General features: G+C 36.2%; 1 protein-coding gene across 1 annotated transcript in view; it reads left to right on the forward strand.

Moving 5' to 3' along the window:
* Window positions 1-8,060: 8,060 nt before the first annotated feature.
* LIPI (lipase I) overlaps window positions 8,061-24,072 on the forward strand; it is a 58,321-nt gene continuing 42,309 nt past the window's right edge. The window contains exon 1 of the mRNA XM_041735184.1: window positions 8,061-8,185. Within this exon, the coding sequence (XP_041591118.1) occupies window positions 8,140-8,185 (46 nt within the window). The 5' untranslated portion in view covers window positions 8,061-8,139. The remainder of the gene's footprint in view (window positions 8,186-24,072) is intronic.

Consider the following 24,072-nt stretch of genomic DNA (forward strand, 5'->3'; position numbering starts at 1 on the left):
TTTTATCAAAGCCCCAGACAGGACCCGCGGGCTGGAAGAGCTGCTGCCCCGCCGGTGAGGGGAGGCGGTGGGGAGGGGTTCACGGAGAGTGTCCTCTCTAAGGAATTGTGAAAGCAAGGTTTCCGGGACCTTGAGGGGCCAGCTGTTGTTGGGAAAAGGTCACTTATTACCCGCCAAGGACACCTGAGTTCTGAGACCCTTCAGATGTGTATGGGTGGGCCATATGCTTGGAGGATGCTTGCCAATAGGATCTTGGGGGTTTAGAGATAAAGGAAATTTTTATGCGTTAAAGTAGACTTAAGGGATCCTGGGGGTGGGGCCAAGATTGCATTTTGCCCTTAGAAAAGTATTTACATAAAAGCCCTTGAATCCTTCTTTTCGTTGTTTTTTTTTTTTTTTTTTTTTATTTTTTTTATTTTTTTATTTTTATTTATGATAGTCACACACAGAGAGAGAGAGAGAGAGAGAGAGAGGCAGAGACACAGGCAGAGGGAGAGGCAGGCTCCATGCACCGGGAGCCTGACATGGGATTCGATCCCGGGTCCCCAGGATCGTGCCCTGGGCCAAAGGCAGGTGCCAAACCACTGTGCCACCCAGGGATCCCCAAGCCCTTGAATCCTTTGAGGAACGTTCCTCTGCTGTTTCAAGGACTTGTCAACATGCTGTCTCGGGCTCCTGCTTTGTCCTCTGCTAGTCCTCCATGCCCCCATCACAGGGCACTTGTAGCCGGGTCCAATGTCTGTGTCAGGGCTGTACTTTGTATACAGTGACCAGGGTGAAGAATTAATTCTTACTTGAGAAGGATTAGGGGGAAAAATCCTAAAAAAAAAAAATGCAGATAAGGAAAAGAAGGGGGAAAGAAAACCTGCTCAGAATCTCAATAAATTGATAAATCAACTGCCAACTGTTAATAATGGCTTCCTTTCTGAAGAATCCGTAGATCTATGAAAGACCCTAAAAGTATCCTTAAATATACAAGTAATCAGGACATCGTTTAGCTTTTAGTTAGGAGTGGGGTTAATTCATTTTGCATTGAGGGGGCCTGAGTTTACTTGGTTGGTGGACCAAAAAAAAAAAAGTCCCATCTTTCCTAATGAAAAAGAACACATCTTTGGAATCCTGATTTCTATTTTAACTCTGACATGATTTAATTTTATGATTTTAAATAAGTAATTTCAGTTTTTGGAATTCAAGTTCTAGTTTTTTTTTTTTTTTTTTCCTGGCAAAGCAAACTTTATTAATGGCCCTGAGGTTGGAGCTCCAGGTCCCGCTGAACACTTGAGAGTTGGGGCGAGGGCCTCTCGTGTTGGCCTCAGCAGCTCCATCCCATTCAGACTCAGGTGGAGAGAGGCTGGGTGGGGAGACCTGGGGTCGCCGCGGCCAGGCCACTCCTGGCTCCTCATTTCTTGGATCCTGGCTTTTTAGGTTTGAGTGTGGGTTTGGCCTTTTTCACAGGACTCTGGTCTTTAAGCCTGGGTCTCACTGCCTCCTCTTCTTTTTCCATCCTTTTTTTCTTGGCAACACTTGTCTGCTTCTGGGACGCCAGCCTCTTGACTTGTTTAACAGGGGTCTCCTCTAGGGACACATCTACATCATCGTCGTCATCGTCGTCATCATCAACCTCATCACTGTGACTTTCCTCCTCCTCTTCCTCCTCCTCCTCCTCAGGGTCCTCCTCCTCTTCCTCCCAGGATACGTCTGCAGCGTCTATGTAACATTCCTGGCCACTGAGTTCTTAAGAAATGGATTGGGCTAATGTAATTACAATACTTCATTTAGTAGATATTTTTTTTATTAATAGATATATTTTTAATGCTTACTATGTTCCAGACACTGTCTTTAATTCTTGGGAACCAAAAGTTAAGAATAAAGATTGTGGAGGCCAAGAAAAATTAAGGCCATCCCACCTAAAGTTTAGCATTAGCACAAGTACAGCCATTTTAGGCCCCTGTGAATAAGAGCTGAACTTTATGGGAAAAACTGCAGAATGTCCTCAATGTCCTCAGCGGGTAATCCCATATCAGAAAGACAACAGAGCTCAGAATTGCCCTGGCAGAGAATCCCATATCAGAAAGACAACAGAGTCCACGCCCTGGTAGAAAGTCCCATATTAGAATGAGAACAGAGCTCAATGCCCTTAAGCCCCGTATCAGAATGTAACTTGAGAAATTCTTCCACCCCTTCTGAAAATCCCCTAGACCAGCCTATAAAAAACCCAGCTGTAACCCACTTTGGGGTCCAAGTCCCTCCTCTGCTGTGTCAGGTATACTTGGACCCAAGCTCGAGCTTGCTAATAAACCCTCGAGCTTGTTGGCTCCTTGGTGGTTTCTCAGATTTGCAATCTTGGGCACAACAAAGATCTGTTCTCCTGAATCTTTCAGCGTAATGAGAGAGACAGGCTTCCTATACAAATGCATAACAAAATCATGTGTCAACTTCAATAGTCACCTTCTGTTCATATTATAAATAGATAAATCATTTCTCCATTTTTCCTTTCTTCAGTCATCAACATTGTTGTAGTAGGGTAGGAGGGGATTAAGGACACTACACTAGCACATTGTAGTTATATAGCAAATATATGCTCATAAAATGAATGGATACCTGAAGGTCTCAATTATGTGGAATACTATTGATTTTTAAAATTCATTTCTCATAAATCTTATCCAAATGAACATAATTCTTTAATGTCCTCTCAGTCAGCTGCTCTGGGACTTGGATCTTCTTGTTTCACTGTAAAGTTTGTAGTGCATATATATGATTGTAAATGATAGAAACCTTTAGCTATATTTATAAATAACAATCATGTTGTCTTGCTGATACAGGGGAGCTTGATTCTTGTCTCACGGAGTCGAAGAATTAATCTCTCGGACACAGGAGAGTGAGTAAAGTGATAGAAGTTTATTAAGCAGAGATACAGAGAAAGCTCTCAGAAGGGAGAGGGGTCCTGACAGTGTTGCCACTGAGGGCTTTTTGGCTGGCCTTTTATTGGGACGCACCAGGGAACCCAAAGCCTTTAGATGTCTTTGTGCTGTCTCAAGTGATTGACATATGGCTGTTTGGGGGTCTGGTGAATTTCTGGGATTGTTTGGTAATTGTCAAAGGGTGATACTTCAGAGCTAGGGAGCCTAATTTATTTTCTTCTGTTTTTACTGTCTTTACCAGTTTTCTTGGGATAGGTAGGAGCCTCACTCTGGACCATTGAGTGTCCTTGGGATTTATAGGAGCCTGACTCTAGGCCTTTCCCTTATCTTTCTCTGCCTAGCCCCATCAACAACTAACTCATACTTCCATCATTGCTATATTGAAGTTTGCATCATACTTTTTTTTTTTTACAAATGTAGATGATTTTGGTGTTCTTATCACAACCTTTTTTTTGGCAGCACTTGAGTTTATGGTGCTTTTATTTCTAGGATACTTTTTTTTAATGTTAATAAGCTCTGAAAGTCAGCTCATGCAGTTAGCTGTTTATTCAGCATTTGACCTAAATATATATCATTTTTCTAATTAAGCTTACTGTATTTCCTAACTTATTTTGAATGAACACACCATAATAACCTAGCAATGATGGGGAACAGGGCTAGCTGAGAACAAAGCACAGCTGATATCCCACAGATGACTTCCTTCTGGGTGGAATATGTGTGACATTCCTCAGGAGGCTTCCAATTGTCTTAATGCCTTGCTAGAGGGTAAAGCAATCTTTAACTTGACAATGGCAAGGCCTCCATTATCTTGTAGGTCCTCTTTAGCATATGAAAATCCTTTTGAAATCTCCTTTTTCCTTATCTCCCCCAACTCCCAGGTATATAATCAGCCACTCCTCTCACAGGCCAGGGACAGCACCTCCTCCTGCCCACAGCTCCTGTCCCCGTGCTTTTTTTTTTTTTTTTTTGTAATTTTTTTTTATTGGAGTTTGATTTGCCAACTTATAGTATAATACCCAATGCTAATCCCATCAAGTACCCCCCTCAGTGCCCGTCACCCAGTAACCCCATCTCTCTGCCCACCTCCCCATTCACTACCCCTTGCTTGTTTCCCCGTGCTTTAATAAAACCACCATTTTGCACCAAAGATGTCTCAAGAATTCCTTCTTGGTCGTTGGCTCTTCTTGGTCATGGGCTCCAGACCTCACCTATATTCCAAAACTTTAACAGTAGCTAAAAAATAATTTATTCTTAGCATTTCCTAAATCATTAGTCAAATATTAGATTTAGTGGGTTAAATGTGCAGAACACTATAAAGAATTAGCTTTTCTTCACTCATATCAAGATGTTTTATATTCCTAACAATGTATTCAAAAATGAAAATGTTTATATATATATAGAATATATGTAAAACTATAAGCTATGTATATAAATAAATCTAACTATCTAAAACTAGAGCTTCTTTCTCCCTTTATTTCTCCCTTTCTTTGCTCAACTGCACCTAGATTAGCTGACTGCCCAGATGTGTGGTGCCATAGTTCCATAGATACACCTTTCTCAAGCTCTCCTCATTGTGAATTGCTATAGGGTGAATATATTACAATACTAGGACAATCCCTAACATTTGTGGGTGTGTCATAAATAGTTGTTGACATAATGCAGTTTGAAAAAATGAACATCTCTACTTTGTATGTCCAACTACATTATGCCTGGAAATCAGTACATACTTCATAAAAGCTACATGGATGAATGAATGAATGAATGAATGAATGAATGGAAAAACTTGATAAATTAGTATTAAGGGACTCTAGTGATGCTTTTTCTAAAATAGACCTCACTTTTGTCTTCACTTTTTTTTCTCTACCCGCAGTTTTTCTTTATTCTGATTCTCCTAACCATATTTTTCCTAACTAAATATAGCTTTTTTTGTTTTACTTGTATTTGATGCTTATTGTAAAGAAATATTTTTGATGTTTAAAGAAATAAATAAAGTAAAAAACATCAGTAAATCTACTACAGAGGGCGGCCCTGATGGCCCAGTGGTTTGGCGCCGCCTTCAGCCTGGGGTATGATGCTGGAGACCTGGAATCAAGTCCCATGTTGGGCTCCCTGCATGGAGCCTGCTTCTCTCTCTGCCTGTGTCTCTGCCTCTCTCTCTCTGTGTCTGTCATGAATAAATAAATAAAATCTTAAAATAAATGAATAAATAAATAAATAAATCTAATACACAGAGATAAACATTTTGGAGGAATACCTTCCTAACTTTGATCAATGCATGCATGTATACATCAAACAAATTTTAGGAAAATAAATATTACTATACATATTCTTTTTTAGCTTGCCTTTTTTCCCCTTGAGTTACATAATGGAGACTTTCTATACTAATTAATATTGACTTATCTACATCATTAATTTTAATCCACAGTATGTATATAATTAAGCATTTACATTGTTGCCATTTTTTGGCTATTATAAAAATACTGAGATTAACATCCTTGCTTCTAGGTCTTTGTGAACATGTGTAAGTGATACAGGAGAGCTTGGTTATTGTCTCACAGAGTTGAAGAATGAATCTCAAGGACAGAGGAGAGTGAGTAAAATGATAGTTTATTAAATAAGGATACAGAGAAAGCTCTCAGGAAATGAGAGGGGTCCTGACAGCGTTGCCACTGAAGGTTTGTAGGGTTGGTCTTTAATTGAAAGCCAACTGGGGAACCTAAGTCCTTTTAAAATATATATATTGATATCACCACTGAGTGAGAACTAGTGATAAAATCTTTAATGGCTTATTTCTTTGTGGTCCAGTTATTCTTTTTTGGTCACAGATGACTGTCATAAAAGACACCCTCCCTGCCCATAACTAGGGCAGGATGGTCTGACTTGTTCCCTTATCTCTGGTTTCCTTACACTTCAGCATTTTTGGGATTTTTGTGAGCCTGATTCCATGGCCCCCTGCTTATCTCTCCCTACCCAGCCTTGTTTGACCTTAACTCATTACTATTTCTGTAGGAAAATATTTTGGATGTTTGATCGCTGAATCAAAAGGTAAGACAATTGAACATTTTGATACATATTGCTAAATTATACAAAAAGATTGAGCTAAAATACAGTCTGATATACAATGACTCCCCCATCTCAGTATATATTACTCAACTACCTCTTATAATTACCTATAAAGTGCCAAGAAGCATACCTGGTACATAGGGCTCAATCAATTTTATATCTTCCTTATCATCTTTATCATCACTTTTTTTAGTATTATTTATATTGTATCCATGTCTGTAAGCTTTAATTTATTTCTAAGGAGGACTAAATAAGCTCAGAAATATTTTCTTACTAAGCTGTAGATATGGGCAGCCCGGGTGGCTCAGTGGTTTAGCGTCACCTTCAGCCCAGGGCCTGATTCTGGAGACCTGGGATAGAGTCCCATGTCGGGCTTCCTGCATGAAGACTGCTTCTCCCTCTGCCTGTGTCTCTGGCGCTCTCTCTCTCTCTGTGTCTCTCATGAATAAATAAATAAAATCTTAAAAAAAAAACTATATATGTATATATACTGTAGATATTTTACAAAATTTGTCATTTCTCAATATTTTGCTATTTAATGCAATGACATTAATCTCAATTTTATCACTATCAGCAGTTAAGTAAAAATATGAAAACAGTATAGGTTTTTATATTTTGAAACTCTGATATGCATTGTACTGTCTTAAATACCAAGTTGATATTTTCAATATGAGTTCTTCAGAATGGTAAAGATGGAAATAAGGTAGAAAATGAATATTTCAATGTCACATCAAAGCACAAAATAAAGAAAAATTATGTTAAATAGGAACGATTTATCTTTTATCTTTTAATTTTAAAATGATTTTAAACTTTTTAAGAATCTCTTTTGGTATGCCTAGGTGGCTCAGCGGTTGAGCATCTGCCTTCGACCCAGGGCATGATCCCAGAGTATCAGGATAGAATCCCACATCGGGCTCCCTGCATGGAGCCTGCTTCTCTGCCTGTGTCTCTGCCTCTCTCTCTCTGTGTCTCTCATGAATCAATACATAAAATCTTAAAAATAATAATAATAATAATAATCTCTTTTAACATGTATGGCAATTACATTACCTAACTACCCTCATTCTGAAATGATGTGGTTAATTCCTGTCTTTGTTAGAGAAGTGCATTGTTACAGCTAAGTGATATGGAAGAACCTATGTTATTTGGTGGTCTCCAGTCAAATTATAGTAGTGGACTCCTTCTAAAAATGCAATCTTACATGGAAACCCTAGAGATCAAACAGTTGAAATTGGTGATTTAAAATTTTTTCATGGTTTTTAAATGAATACTTCTGTTTGTTTGTGGATTCTTTGAAATACTTCCCAGACCTCAATTAGTTTCTGCTGAATGATGATATGAATTAGACACTTAGATTCTTAAAGTATCTTTGGAAATTTATAGACACTTGGATTTTCAAAAAACAAATATGATTTTTGAACTGATAACGCATGTACATACAACAGTTCTCTATTGTATGGTCTATTTTCCAGACCTACTAAAGTCTATTTCTAGAGGGAAAATAAGGGGAAAAAATGAAGTAAACGTGAGGAAAAGATATAATAATTTTAAAATGTTTGTTATATTAAAAACAAAAATATTGTTTTTATTTTCCAATTGTAGAACTCAAGAGACAAGCTAGCATTTTGAATTTTAAAATAGCCACTGAATTTGGGTTGCAAACTTACACAAACATGAAAAGGTCGTATTTTATATTTGACAGCTTGATGGATACAGATTTTATTATTGATTTTATGGTATACGAAGACAACTTAGTTTGTAATCAAAATGAACATGAACCACAACATTTTCTGACTCTTTCCATTTCTAGCATTTTTTAACATCACATTTGCTCTAGGCTTCCAACACACATATTCTTCCTGGCCACTTCTGAAATCTTGAGGTTAAGAGGAATAAAGAAAGGTATAATTACTTTTTCTTTGCCTTAAATTAAGCGTGGGCAGCTGTTTGTGACTTCTTACAGAGTTTTGACTTAAAAATCCTCTCACCACCATAAACCAGATGAGAGAAAACAAATCACCTTACCTTTTCTACAAACAGGGAGGAGCTATAACCTACCAGACTCTGAGAGTCTTACCAAAGAGAAACCTTAACGAATTTCAGAATTTGCTTTTTGTTGAATCTGAGTGCTGTCTTTGGGTTTATTGGATTCCAGATGAAAGCATACATTTTTCTCTGTTTGATGAGCTGGGCAACATCTGGTAAGAACTGAATAATTTGATTTATCTTATCAAATTGTAAAATAATCAGTATGGTCTTCTGATTCTGGAATAAAGAATTCTGACATCATAGTATGAAAAAAATAGTATGATTTTGGCTAATATATCAAACGGGTAATTATGAAGAAAGTTTGTATATGTGTGTGTGCATGTTTCTCACATTGTATAGTCTGTATTTTATTTACTTTACAGAAAATTAATGACTAGAAAACCTTTTACAAGAAAATGTAAATAGAGAACAGAAATATTCAAAAGAAAGAATTCAGTAATAGAGAAATGAATTCAATATTTGAAAATCATCACACTGTACATTTTGTTTCAACTTCAATGCTCAAATAATCTACTTGTGAGGAAAATTTTTACATAGATAAATTGTCAATTGCAAAGCAAAGATACTATGCCTCTTTTTTTTTTTTTTTTTTTTTCCCTTTTATGGCAAAGTGTAACAAAAACCAAACTGGCTTATAGTAATGAAATAGAACTTTATTCTCCTGGTTTACTGGTTTATGGTAATAAAGTTTATTAATGTTAGTAATATCATTTACTTCTTTCTGGTAATAAAGTAGAACTAGAACTACTTGTTCTACCTTATGGTAATAAGTAATTTAAAATTCATGATGAATAGATTTTTGTCCCTTTGTAAAGACAGATGATTTTCTTTGTTTTAAATTTCCTTTAAAAATTATTTTTGAGGGGGATCCCTGGGTGGCTCAGGGGTTTAGGGCCTGCCTTTGGCCCAGGGCGCGATCCTGGAGACCCGGGGTCGAGTCCCACATTGGGCTTCCTGCATGGAGCCTTCTTCTCCCTCTGCCTGTGTCTCTGCCTCTCTCTCTCTCTCTATGTCTATCATGAATAAATAAATAAAATCTTAAAAAAAAAATTATTTTTGAAAGCATCATTGAATAACCTTTAAATATAAACCTAGAAATTCAAAATATTTCTTGTTTCTTTTCAATTGGATATTTAAATTAATCAAATTCGATAAATGAGTTTTATTTTCAAATGCAGAATCTAAATGGTATTAATGTGCAGCTTATTATATTTTTCTCATTTAGATGTTTCTTGATAGGTAGGTTTTATATTTGTGTAATGTATGATAGTGACATCCTAATTTAGAAGTCTCAGAAATTTAAAATCTAGGCCCCTAACTTTGTGTCATTTATAGTTTACATCATTTTAGTATCATAGTTCATACTCCAAACTCATGCAGCAGAATTTCTAAGATTATTGTTTTTTTTAATTTTTTTTTTTATTTTTATTTATCTATGATAGTCATACAGAGAGAGAGAGAGAGAGAGGGGCAGAGACACAGGCAGAGGGAGAAGCAGGCTCCATGCACCAGGAGCCCGACGTGGGATTCGATTCCGGGTCTCCAGGATCGCGCCCTGGGCCAAAGGCAGGCACCAAACCGCTGCGCCACCCAGGGATCCCAAGATTATTGTTTTGATTAGTAGTTGGGAATTACCTAAAGTTTCAATTGGGAAAACTGATATAATTACTATTTGTCTGTCTCTGTTGCCTGAAAGAGAATAGCAGGCCTTTTAGATATTAATGACAGTAAGTAAAAAATAAGGAAATTAAAAATGTCAATTATTCTCAAAATCACTTTTTTTTTTTTTTTTTTTTTTTTTATGATAGTCACACACACACAGAGAGAGAGGCAGAGACACAGGCAGAGGGAGAAGCAAGCTCCATGCACCGGGAGCCCAACGTGGGGCTCGATCCCGGGTCTCCAGGATCGCGCCCTGGGCCAAAGGCAGGCGCTAAACCCCTGCGCCACCCAGGGATCCCTCTCAAAATCCTTTGTAACCCATGCAGGCTCTCAGTGCTTCCTCTTCCCTTGAAATCCCACGTGTCTAGGAAATTATTGAATTTTCAGTAATTAATTTCATGTATGTTTTATTCAAAATATAAATTCTCCTCCCTTCTCTGTAGAGATTCTGGTATATGCCTTGTAAGGAGCCCATCTCACACTCCTCAACATGAAAATCATTACAAGATTACATCTGTCTTCAAAAAAAGAAAAACATTCTGAAACACAGATTATCAGATTTTTAATGGAAGGGCACCTGGGCGGCTCAGTTGCTTTCAGCTCAGGCCATGATCTCAAGGTCCTAGGCTCAGCCCTGGGTAGAGCTCCAAGTTGAGCCCATATAAAGTCTCACATGGGCTCCAGTGCTCAGCAGGGAGTCTGCTTGAGTATTCTCTCCATCTTCTTCTGCCCCTCCCCTGGCTCATGCTCTTGCTCTCTTTCTCTCTCTCAAATAAATCCTAAAAAAAATTTTTTTAATGAAAGAAAAGAGAATGGAGAGGTAGCTGAACAAACTGTATAGGTATGTATCTATATGCATATATATTCAAGTTATATGCATATATTCTTAGTACAATTTCTGATTCATATTAAGCGCTTTCTTTTTTAAGATTTTATTAATTCATGAGAGACACAGAGAGGCAGAGACATAGACGGAGGGAGAAGTAGGCTCCTCCCTGGATGGGGATCATGCCCTGAGCCGAATGAGGACGCTCAACCACTGAGCCACCCAGGCATCCTCATATTAAGGGCTCAAGTGGTAGCTGTAGTTGCAAGAGTCAGCAAATATATCTGTGATGGGCCAGATGGTCAATATTTTAGGCTTTGAGGGCCATACAGTCTCTGCTGCATCTATTCAGTTCTGCCTTCATATGGAAACTTCTGTAGATAATTCGTAAACTAATGAGTATGGTTGTGTTCAAGTAAAATTTATTATAGGCAATTACATTTGAATTCATTCAAGTTTCACATGTCACGAAATATTATTATTTTAATTCTCTTTTTCACCATTTAGAAATGTAAAAACCTGTCTTATCTTGCCAGCCAGATTTGGCCTTAAGGCCAGTTTGCCAGCTTTCATGTTCCGGTAACCTGGAAGAGATGTGAAAGACTGATTAATTCTTCTTTCTCATTTTACAGTTGAGGACAGTGAAATTCAGAAAAAATGGAGTCATTGTTCTAAGATGATAACACTTATAATGTGTAACAATACTTGAGAATATTGTTTAAAATACAGATTCTTATCCATAGGCTGGAAGTGAAGCCCTAAATTCTACAATTCTGATAAACTCCCTTGTAATGCCTGTGGGTATGTGGGACTACATTTTGTGTAGGGAGAATATTGAAAGATCCTTGTAGGGCAATGATCTTTCCAAAATCCATAGCACTCTGAGCTCATTGACTCAAGAAATGTATCGTTTTTCTCTACTTTGTATACAATTTTTTGTTTGTTTATTTTTGTAAAGATTTTATTTATTTATTCATGAGAGACACACAGAGAGAGAGAGGCAGAGACACAGGCAGAGGGAGAAGCAGGCTCCATGCAGGGAACCTGATGTGGGACTTGATCCCCGGACTCCAGGATCCCGCTCTGGGCCGAAGGCAGACGCTAAACCACTGAGCCACCCAGGGTACCCCTGTATAAAAATTTTTAAATATTTGTATAATTTTTTTTAGATTTGTATAAATTTGTATAATTTGTATCAAACATATTTCTGATGTGACTTGTAATTTATTTCTACTGATCTGCTAAAATCAGACGCCTACAAGCAACTTTAATTTACTGTACCAATATTTCTTTAAGAGTGACATGCAAGAACATGGAATTTGCATTTAAAAGACCCAGATTCAAGTTCTGATGGCTTGTTATCTCAAGGCCAAGTCACTTAATCTCTGTGAACCTCAGTTTCATCATTTTTAAATGGAAGTAAAAATTATAATACTGTCTCACTGTGTTGCAAAGCTCAAAGAAGGTAACATAAATGTGTGATTTGGTCAGTCAATCATAAGTTACATTAGAATGATCCAGTGTGTTTTATTCCATATACATTTTCTCTGTAAATGTCTCAGATTAATTTTCAGGTGGAGGCCTTCACACTATCTACCTGTATACAGTTGGGGTAGACCTGTATGGACTATGGATTTCAGAATCCCCTGGGCTATGCATTTTAAAATGTAGATTTACTTACTAAATCAGAATCTCTGCAGATGGTGCCAGGAAACTATATTTTAAACAACTTTCCCAGTCATGTTTACATTTTTAAACCCATGCTTGAGAATTCTTGATTTAAAGACTTTACCGAACATCTACTTTATTTTGTTTTGTGGTCAGCTTCATTTTTCACAACTTTCCAAATATGTGCACAGTTGGAAGAATTACTGATGGAATATCTTGGTTACTTTTGACTTGTTAAATAAGTGTATATTTTCTAAATGTGCTTCGATTGTTTCAGAACCAGAAAAAATAAAGATATTTCTACATCTTATTTTACCTTCCGTCTCTAGCCTTCAGAGATATTAAAGTTCTATCTGGGGACGTCTGGGTGGCTCAGAGGTTTGGCGCCGCCTTCAGCCCAGGGAGTGATCCTTGGAGACCCGGGATCAAGTCCCACTTCAGGTTCCCTGCATGGAGCCTGCTTCTCCCTCTCTGCCTCTCTCTCTGTATCTCTCATGAATAATAAATAAAATCTTAAAAAAAAAAGAAACTTCTATCTAGAGTTTTTTGTCATAACTGACTATGGCCGTATAAACCTCTGTTTTTATAGGCAAAAGGTCAGTTTATTGTTTTGTACCTGACATTTTGCTGGCCCCAAAAGGTCTTCATTCTTGTTATTACATATGAATATAATTGAGCTAGTGAACTTATGTTGTTCAACTGTTTACATAGTAACTTTAAGAGGCATATATCAGAATCTCTATGGAGACGGGAGGAGAATATATAATTTGAGCAAAACATACATGAAATTAATTACTGAAAGTTCTGTGTATTTAGTTGATTGCCAGATATTCACTGTTAAAAATCCTGTGATAAATATTGATGCTAATAGTGAGTATAAAAATAAAAATGATATGAGAATATTACTTCATTAATCTTTATTTGATTTTTTATTTTTTTTTTAATTTTTATTTATTTATGATAGTCACAGAGAGAGAGAGAGAGAGGCAGAGACATAGGCAGAGGGAGAAGCAGGCTCCATGCACCGGGAGCTTGATGTGGGATTCGATCCTGGGTCTCCAGGATCGCGCCCTGGGCCAAAGGCAGGCGCCAAAACGCTGCGCCACCCAGGGATCCCTCTTTATTTGATTTTTAAGATTAGGTGCACTTTGATAATTTAATGAGCCATTTTCATATTTTATAAAATATCTTTATATTTTTCTCTTAATATTCAATCGGGTATTTTTCTTCATTTATACTTTTATATATATCAATTCCCTTCATACTTTGCATTGAAAATATTTCCCTTGCTTATGTATTCTTGTCTTTGTGTATAGTATTTATGTATAGAAGTTTGAAATTTGTGTGCTATGAAATCTATCAGTCTCACACTTTATGGTTTCTTTTGTTTTTATGCTAACAAGTCATTCTTCAAACCAAGGTCATGTACATATTAACTGTATTCTTCTAGTTCATATAATTTAAATTTTACATGGAATTTTAAAATAGAACTAGAATCAATTATCCTAGTCATTATTTATTTAAAAATCCATTATCTTTGACTATGAATTGCCATAGTTATCATGGGTAATATAGTTTATTTCTGGGTGTTCCCATTCTATTCCATTTATCTATATATCAATTCTTAATTCAGTTTCAGGGACCTCTTTTAATTGGTGTATAATATAAACATAATTTTAATCATGTCCCTTTCTTTATTTTTAAAATATCATTCATTTTCCTTGAGCATTTATCCCCTCCCTGGAGACAGCTCATTGAGACCTTAATTCAGAATCACATTACACATATAAGTTAATATGAATAGAATTGATTTAGTGATAATAACTCTTCCATTCTGGATCGTGGTACATTTCAGTATTTACTTGAATCTTTTCTGTTCCTCTGTAAGGTTTTTAAGGTTTGTAATTTTATTTTAGGAGTACTGTATATTTCTTTTTTTCCTCTTGGTCTTCTTTTCTCTGTCTCTTCCTCCTTTTCTTCATCCTCTTCTCCTCCTCTTTCTTCTCTTTTCCTCTTTTCTCTTCCTCTTTTCAAAGGGCTAGTTAACTTGCTAAAGAAATAAGGGATTTATTATCTTGTATAACTGGAAAGTTTTACATTAAACATCAATAGATCCAAATACTGGAAAAAAAGATTGCCCTCTGTTGCATCAGGATGTGTTTCCTTACTGCTTGAAATCTGGAAAGAAGGAGGCCACTTTTTCCTCTCATTGTCTATGTCAACTCCCCCCAAAAGGATCCTGAATTCTACATGCTCCTGTGGTCTAATCCTGGATGTGGGCTGATTGGGTATTCAGATTGGCCCAGGATGAAAGGAGAGCATGTCTTTTTATGGTTAGCTCTAAAAATTCACTTAGTGTTGGGGAGAGGGTTACTTATCAAAAAGAAAAGCTGGAAAACTGAGAAAATAATCTATTTACAGAAATATTATAGTTCTATGTTTGTGTGTTTTAGTATTTTTCTTTTATTATATTTTATATTGACTATTGCTAATATGAGCCAAGGCTAATGATTTTTTGTATACTGATATGTCTCTACTACAACTTACCATCGAATTAATTTTTTTCAGTTCCTATTTTCACATATTTAGATAGAATATTATATCACATTAAAGAAGTAATAATGTATGCATCTGATGATTACATCATATTTATTTTTCTTATTGCTAGGCTAAAATGTGTGACAGCAGATGTTTTTATACTTCCTTAATTTTAATGGAAATGTCACTAGTGTTTAATCATTAATATGATAATTGCTATTGACATGAAATAGGTAAATTTTATTATTGTAATAAAATATACTATTTTTAATTTATGTAAAATAATATTAATTAAAATTAATCTTTCTTGTCCTGGTCATATGCTGTGGACTGTGTATGCAATGAGTGTATTATTTGGGAATTTTCCTTTTAAATTGTTGAATGAGATGTAATAATATATAGCTCATGTATCTATCTGTGTGCATATTTGTCCTGTGTTATGTTTGAAATTAGAGGTATTCTAGCTTTTAAAAATAATTTATTGAACTTTATATTTTTTTATGCCTTGTAAAAAACTAGACCCTCACTATAAGTTTTTTTTTTAAACTTAACTTTATTGAAGTATAACATATATGGCAAAATGTACTCATTTAGCAGTGTACTTTGATGAATTTCAAAGAATATGTGCACTGCATTTTACCTGGCATGTAATAGTCTTATCAATCAAAATATAAAACATTAATTGCAGGGATACCTGGGTGGCTCAGAGGTTGAGAGTCTGCCTTCAGCTCAGGGTGTGATCCTGGAGTCCTGGGATGGAGTCCCACATTGGGCTTCCTGCATGGAGCCTTCTTCTCCCTCTGCCTGTGTCTCTGCCTCTCTCTTTCTCTCTGTGTCTCTCATGAGTAAATAAATAAAATCTTAAAATAAAAAAATAAAACAACTGCATCCCAAAAGTTAGCTCTTTGCAATTAATCCCCTCTCCACCTCTTGTTCTAAACAAATTTGATCTGCTTTCTGATACTCTAGATTAAATATCCCTTTTCTAGAATTTCATACAAATGGAATTAAACAATATGTACTCTTTTGTTTCTGGAGTCCTTTGTTCAGCATAATAGATAAACATTTGGAAGTGATTTTTTAGGTCATAAAAGTACATATGTAACATTTTAAGAAACTACCAAACTGTTTTCCAAAATATTGTACCATTTTGTCCCTGCCTCCAGCAATGAAGGATGCTTCAAGGTGCTTTACATCCTCATCTATACTTGGTTTTGTCAGTCTTTTTAATTTCAGCCATTCTAGTAGGTATGTAGTGATATATTATTTTAGTTTAATTTATATTTTTCTGGTGACTAGTGATATTGAGCATCATTTCGTAAGCTTATTGGCCATTATACCATCTTTTGTTAAGTATCTTCAATTCTTCTGACAATTCTTGAGCAATTGAGGTGTTGTGTTTTACCTGTATGTGTATATAAACACACGTGTTCCTCCCCATCCCATATATTCTGAGTATAGTTGGTTTTCAGGTGTGCATATTGCAAGCCTGCATGTTCATATTTTTGACAACGTCTTTTTAAGAACAGTTGTGTTTAGTTATGACAATGTCCAATTTATCAGGTTGTTTCCTTTTATGTTTCACACTTACTGTAATCTTGTCTGAGAAATCTTTGCTTACTTCAAAATCGTTATTCTCTCTCCATATTTTAGACACATAGCCTGCTTCCTGCCAAAGAATGAAGCTGAGTCAAAGCAAGCAGAGTTGAGAGAATGAGAAGGAGAAAAGAGGGCTCTTTTTTAAAACTAGAACTAGTTTAGCTCCCTTAAAACTAAATATGACCCTTCTAGGGTCTCTATTGAATGTCCATGATGTTCTTTAAGATCCTTCCTACTCTGGCTAGCCCAAACTTTGTCTCCCAGAGTGCTGTGACCTTTGGAATTAATTGTTCAGCTTCGAGCTCTTCGTGGAATGTTATTCTGTAAATGCGTAGGTTTGTATCTAGCAACCTACTCATGGGGATCCCTTTGCAGATTTCAGAGCACTGCAGAGGCAGAGCTCCTTCCTTTGCAGCACTCTGATATAAATTCTAGTTGCTTTACCCTCCCTAAACTCCAATTTTTCCCCCCAGTTTACTAATACCACCATGCTTTCCATGGGCCCAACCCTCCTGCATGGCAGGAGACTATCTCCAGGCAGAAAGCTATTAGATTATAGTGTTCAAATAATTTATTTCCTTTCTTTTAGAGATCACAATTCTGAGCCCCTTTGTTGTCTAGTGCCTAAACTTTTATATATACATTTTATTCAGTGTTCTAGTTGTTGACAGAAGTAAGAGGAGTCTGGATATCTTTCATGACAGGAGTTGGATTCTATAAATCTAATTTAATTGTGGTAAAACATACAGAAAAATCACCATTTAAATAATTTTTAAGTGTACAGTTCAGTGGCATTAAGTACACTCACATTGGTATACAACCATTGCCCCTATCCATCTCCAGAATTTTGCCATCTTTCCAAACTGAAACTCTACGAATTAAACAGTAATTTCCCATTTTCTTCCCCTTCCCACCCCCTAGCAACCACTATTCTACTTTAGGTCTCTATTTGACAACTTTAGGTACCTTGTGTCAATGGAATCACACAGTATTTATATTTCTGTGACTGGTTTATTTAAGTTACTAAAATGTCTTCAAAGTTCTTCCATGTTGTAGCATGTGTCAGAATTTCCTTCTTTTTTAAGGCTGAATAATATTCCATTGTATGCATATACCAGATTTTGTTTTAAAATTCATCTGTTGATGCTACTTGTATTGCTTCCTCCTTTTGGTTATAGTGAATGATGCTGCTATGAACATGGGTGTATAAGTATCTGTTTGAGTCTCTGCTTTCAGGTCTTTTGGGTATATACCCAGAAGCTGAATTTCTAGATTATATGGTTATTCTATTTTTAATTTTTTAGCAACATACCATTTTTCATCCCTATCAGCAATGGACAGGGTTCCAATTTTTCCACCACATACTTGCCAACAGTTGTTATTTTCTGTTTCTTGATAGTAGCCATACTTTTTTTTTTTTTTTTTTTTTACTTTCAAATCCTAATAGATTTGAACTGGTATCTCATTATGGTTTTGATTTGCATTTCTCTAATGATTAGTGATATTGAGCATCTTTTCATGTTCTTATTAGCCATTTGCATATCTTTATCTGTATGCGACTCAAATCCTTTGTCAATTTTTTCATTGGTTGTTTATTTGTTGTTGTCATTGAATTATGGTTGATAAGGGATATACATCCCTTATCAAACATTTTTTTCCCCACCTCCTGTGGGAACCTTTCCCTGTGTTACCTTTTCACTCTATTGATAATGTCCTTCAATGCACAGAAGTTTTTAATTTTGATGAAGTACAATTCATCCATATTTCTTTTATTGTCTATGCTATTTTTGGTAACGTTCAAAAGTCATTACCAGATCCAAAGTCATGAAGTTTTCTTTTGTTTTCTTCTAAGAGTTTTATGGTTTTAGTTCTATCAATGTCCTTCATCTCTTGTAAGAATTTTTAACTTACAGTCTATTTTTCTATGTTGTAAGTATAGACATCCCAATCTATTCTTTCCCTACCCCACAACTTTATTGAGGTATAATAGACAAATATAATTGTGTATATTTAAATTGTACAATGTGATGCTTTGATACACATAAAATTGTGGAATAATTGCTAAAATCAAGATAATTAATACATCCATCACCTCTCATAATTAACACTTTTTTGTATGTGATGAAAATGGTTATGATTTACTCTCAGTAACTTTTAAGTATTGATATTAAATTATTACATGTCAATATACGATATCATATTATTAATGATAGTCACAATGTTGCATATTAGAGTCTCAGAACTTACTCATAACTGAAATTTTGTACCTTTTGATCTGTATCTCCCTACCTATCCTTTCCAAACCTCTGGTAACCACCATTCTATTATCTATTATCTATTTCTATGAAATTGACTTTTTTTTTTTTTTTTTTTTAGATTCCACATATAAGTGATACTATTTAGTATTTTTAAAAAAGATTTTATTTATTTATTCATGAGAGACACACAGAGAGAGAGAGAGAGAGAGAGAGAGAGACACAGGCAGAGAGAGAGAGAAGCAGGCTCCATGCAGGAAGCCCAATGTGGGACTCCATCTCAGGACTCCAGTATCAGGCCCTGGGTTGAAGGCAGGCGCCAAGCCACTGAGCCACCCCGGGATCCTGATACTATATAGTATTTGTATTTGTTTTTCTCTGCCTGTCTTATTTTACTTATCATAATGCCTCCTAGGTTTATCTGTTGCAAATGGCAGGTCTAACTTTTTTATGACTAAATAATATTCCACTATGTATATTTACCTCATTTTCTTTATCCGTTCATTCACTGGACATTTAGGTTGTATCCCTCCTCTCTTTTGGTAACTTTCTGCATTGAATATCTGTTTTCATTCCTAACACTTCAACCTATGAATGTCTTTAGATGTAAACTGGGTCTCTTATAGATAGCATGTATTTGGATGCTGCTGTTTTTTTAATCCACTCTGTCAGTCTATTTTTATTGGGCTTAATCCATTTACATTTAAAGTTATTACTGATAGGGAAGTAGTTACTTTTGCCACTTTGTTATTTGTTTTTATATGTCTTATACCTTATTTTTGTCTTTCATTTCCTTTATAACTGTCTTTGTGTTTAGTTGATTTTTTGTAGTGATGCATTTTGATTCCCTTCTCATTTTCTTTTGTGTAAAATTGTAGGTTATTTTCTTTGTGGTTATCATAGAGATTACATGTAACATCCTAGTTTTGATAATCTATATTAAATTGATAGTTTAACAACTTTAAAAAATAGACTTCAATAACAACTTTTACATAAATAGCTACTCCTTTACACGACACAAATTTTATATTTATAATGCATAATATTAACATAGATTTATAATTATACTTATGCATCTATCTTTTAAATTCTGTACAAAATAAAAAGTAGAGTCACAAAGCAAAATTACAAAAATACTGTTTTTTATATTTGCTCATAATTTGCCTTTTCCAGGGCTCTTTATATTTTCATATGACTTTAAGTTACTGTCTAACACCCTTTCATTTCAACTCGAGGCTCCCATTAGCATTTCATGTAGAACAAGTCTATGGTGTTAAACTCCCTCAGCTTTTGTTTGTCTAAGGATATCTTAATTTTGCTCTCATTTTTGAAGGACAGTTTTGCTGGACATAGAATTTAAGGTTGAATATTTTTCTCTTTCTTCACTTTAAACATATTAATATATCATCTGGCTTCAAAGTTTGTGCTGAGAAATCTGACAATCTAATTGGGGATTCTGATAAGTTTTTGATGCCTAGAACTTATTTTTCTACCTTTTTTTAAAATTTATTTATGATAGTCAAAGAGAGAGAGAGAGAGGCAGAGACACAGGCAGAGGGAGAAGCAGGCTCCATGCACCGGGAGCCCGACGTGGGATTCGATCCCGGGTCTCCAGAATCGCGCCCTGGGCCAAAGGCAGGCGCCAAACCGCTGTGCCACCCAGGGATCCCTACTTTTCTACTTCTAACATCTACCAGAATTGAGTCAGTTCAATGTTTTTTAGGAGTTTTAACATATTAATGTTTTTTATCATTTGAAGACCTGTTTTTATTATCTCTACCTGATTTTAATATTATCAATGTAATTGATTATATGATGTCACAATAAAGCTAAACAAAATGAAACAAAAGAAAAACTCATTCCCTCAGTAGCATTTGACTTAAAGCAGTATTATTCACACTTGTGGGTGGAGTCAGGTAGGAATTGGCTAGGCACCACTGCTCTTCTTGATTAGGTTCATTTGCAGGTTTTTTTCTTTTTTTTTATTTATGATAGTCACAGAGAGAGAGAGAGAGGCAGAGACACAGGCAGAGGGAGAAGGCAGGCTCCATGCACCGGGAACCTGATGTGGGATTCGATCCCGGGTCTCCAGGATCGCCCCTGGGCCAAAGGCAGGCGCCAAACCGCTGCGCCACCCAGGGATCCCTCATTTGCAGGTTTTGCTTTTGACTCGCTGTGAATCTGCTGGGGTGACACAATTGGGAACTTGGCTTTTCTTTGCCTCTCTCTCCTCTTCTAGCTGGCCAGACCAAGGATGTTCTTATGGTGGTGGCAGAAATATGAGAGGCCAACACCTCAACATGCAAGTCCATCTCAAGCCTCTGCTTGCATTATATCTACCAGGATCCTATTTTCCATGGCAGGCTGCATGTTTGTCCCCATATCAAGAAGTGGGGCAATTCATCCACTTACGATAGTAGAAGAATGACTTAAAGTTAGAAGGCAAATGGCATAGATTCAAGAATGGGTGATGAATTGGAGCCCCCCCCCTTGAAATCTAGAACACCAACCAGCTTTCCTTTTATTTTATTTTGTATAGAATGTACCTCCCCATTTATTTAAAATTTCCTGTGTACTTCTTTTAAATAACTTATAGCTAAGTATCATTTTAAAAAAAATATTTGAGTTCTAGTTAGTTAACCTACAGTGCAATATTAGTTTCAGGAGTGATTTCAGTGATTAATCACTTACATAACAAAACTCAGTGTTCATTTTTTTAAAAGACTTTATTTATTTATTAATGACACACACACACACACACACACACACACACACACAGAGGAGCAGCAGAGGGAGAAGCAGGCTCCATGCAGGGAGCCCGACGTGCGACTCGATCCTTGGTCTCCAGGATCAGGCCCTGGGCTGAAGGCGGCGCTAAACCGCTGAGCCACCTGGGCTGCCCAGTGTTCCTTTTTTTTAAATGAAAGCTGAGATTCTTTTTTCTTTTCTTTTCTTTTCTTTTCTTTTCTTTTCTTTTCTTTTCTTTTTTCTTTTCTTTTCTTTTTTCTTTTCTTTTTTTCTTTCTTTCTTTCTTTCTTTCTTTCTTTCTTTCTTTCTTCTTCTTCCTTTCTTCTTTCTTTTTTAATATTTTATTTATTTATTCATGAGAGAGAGAGAGAGAGTGAGAGAGAGGCAGAGACAGAGGCAGAAGGAGAAGCAGGCTCCATGCAGGGAGCGGGACATGGGACTTGATCCCGGGTCTCCAGGATCAGGCCCTGGACTGAAGGTGGTGCTAAACTGCTGAGCCACACGGGCTGCCCTGATTCTTTGCTTTTAAATAGGCAATTTTTATACAGTTACATTAACTTTATATTTTTTCTCTGGTGTAATTGTATCATTTTGTTTCTTGTTTTCTACTTTCTATTTCTTTTTTCATTTTCTTATCTTTTGTATATATACACTGTTTGCTGTACAATATTCTTATTAAACATTTGAATAAGAATGCCTTTTGATATTGCATTTGTGTTAACTCAGTTTTATGATATATACACTTATATTGGTGTCTAACCTACTTCTATGCTCACTTTCCATCTTTTTATACTACCTGTGAGTGTCTGTGGGTCATGTCTTCAATAAATCTCGCATTTATTTAACAGTGATGATATCAGGAACTGTACTATGTCCTTATGAGTGGTGTACTTTAGGGAGGATATAAAGTCATTAGGCTACAAAGTTTTCCACTCATAGCTTTCATTCATTACACTTTTATCTGTCTGATGTATTGTTTTGGAAGACAAATCTGAAGTCATCGTGACTTTATTCCTCTATTTGTAACATGGAAAAAAAATATTTGTAACATGGATTTTCTGCCTTGATGTTTTTAGGATATTTTCCTTTTTCCTCAAAACCCAAACTAGTTTCTTTTTTTTTTATTTATTTATTTATTTATTTATTTATTTTTTTCCAAACTAGTTTCTTTTTTTTTTTTTTAATTTTTTTTTTAAATTTTTATTTATTTATGATAGTCACAGAGAGACAGAGAGAGAGGCAGAGACATAGGCAGAGGGAGAAACAGGCTCCATGCACCGGGAGCCTGATGTGGGATTCGATCCCGGGTCTCCAGGATCGCTCCCTGGGCCAAAGGCAAGCGCCAAACCACTGCGCCACCCAGGGATCCCGTCCAAACTAGTTTCTAACAGGCTTCTTGGTGAGTTTGATTAACTGATTTTCTCTAGATTGTGATGAGTCTTTTCAGTTTGCACATCCTGTATGCAATTTTTTCCTTAATAATTGTAACTGCAACCATCTCCCTCTCCAATTCCTTCTCATCCCAGGGGAATAGTCATGATTTTTACCTTGACTCATCATTTCCAGTCCCATATCTAAATTCTCTTCAAAATTGAAATTTTTCTTCCTTCATTTCTTGCTGTCAGGTGAGTGTTCCATGTTTTAACGTGTAATGTGAGTTTTTATTCTGCAATTGCATTTTTTATTTTCTTGAATTGTAGTATCTCATTATTTCACTTTTCTGCCTCAATAATTTTTTTCTAAATGTTTTCTGCCTCAATAATTTTTTTTCTAAATGTCCTCCTGTTTTCTTGTATTGTAATGAGAATGCTATTGAATTTTCTGCAATTACTTCTACAGCTGGCAATAGATAATAGATTTTTTAAAATATTTATTTATTTATTTATTTATTTATTTATTTATTTATTTATGATAGTCACAGAGAGAGAGAGAGAGAGAGAGGCAGAGACACAGGCAGAGGGAGCCTGATTTGGGATTCGATCCCACGCCTCCAGGATCATGCCCTGGGCCAAAGGCAGGCGCTAAACTGCTGCACCACCCAGGGATCCCTAGGTAATAGATATTTCTCTTGATTATTTCAGGTGATTTCTGTTCCTTACTTTATCACAGGGATCCTACTTTTTATTCCTCAATACTCATCTCAGAGCCAGATAAAATCCACCTTGGCTTGGTGTGGACCAGCAGTTTGGATATATTGATTGCATTTGGCCTTCTCAGAGTTTCAGCTGATGGAGACATTTCAGAGGATGGAAAGATAGATGTACACAATTCCCCACATAATTTGTATAGTGTAGTAAGCAGTGATATTGCACTGTGGTTTGGTTTATTTCTCTTCTCCACTTCCTCATTCTCTGGTACTTAGGACAAATGAAGTTTGTTTCAAAGTTTTCACTTGTCTAAGTATCTCTCACCTCTTTTTTTTTTTTTTTAATTTTTTTTTTAATTTTTATTCCATGTATGTATCAGAGGACAGAGAGAGGAGGCAGAGCACAGGCAGAGGAGAGCAGGCTCATGCACCGGGGTAGCCCGAGGGGTTGGGGGGGATTTTCGTTCCAGTCTCCAGGATCGCGCCCTGGCCAAAGGCAAGCGCCAAAACCACTGCGCCACCCAGGGATCCCCGTATCTCTACCTCTTAGCTGGTAATCTAATTGGGCTTCTCCTTCACTGCTCTCCTCCTTTATCTTCTGAATAACTAATGTTAATAATCACATATTTACTTTCCAAACTGAAGGTGTGATTGTAT

This window comes from Vulpes lagopus, chromosome 20, assembly GCF_018345385.1.
Source record: "Vulpes lagopus strain Blue_001 chromosome 20, ASM1834538v1, whole genome shotgun sequence".
Taxonomy (NCBI): domain Eukaryota; kingdom Metazoa; phylum Chordata; class Mammalia; order Carnivora; family Canidae; genus Vulpes; species Vulpes lagopus.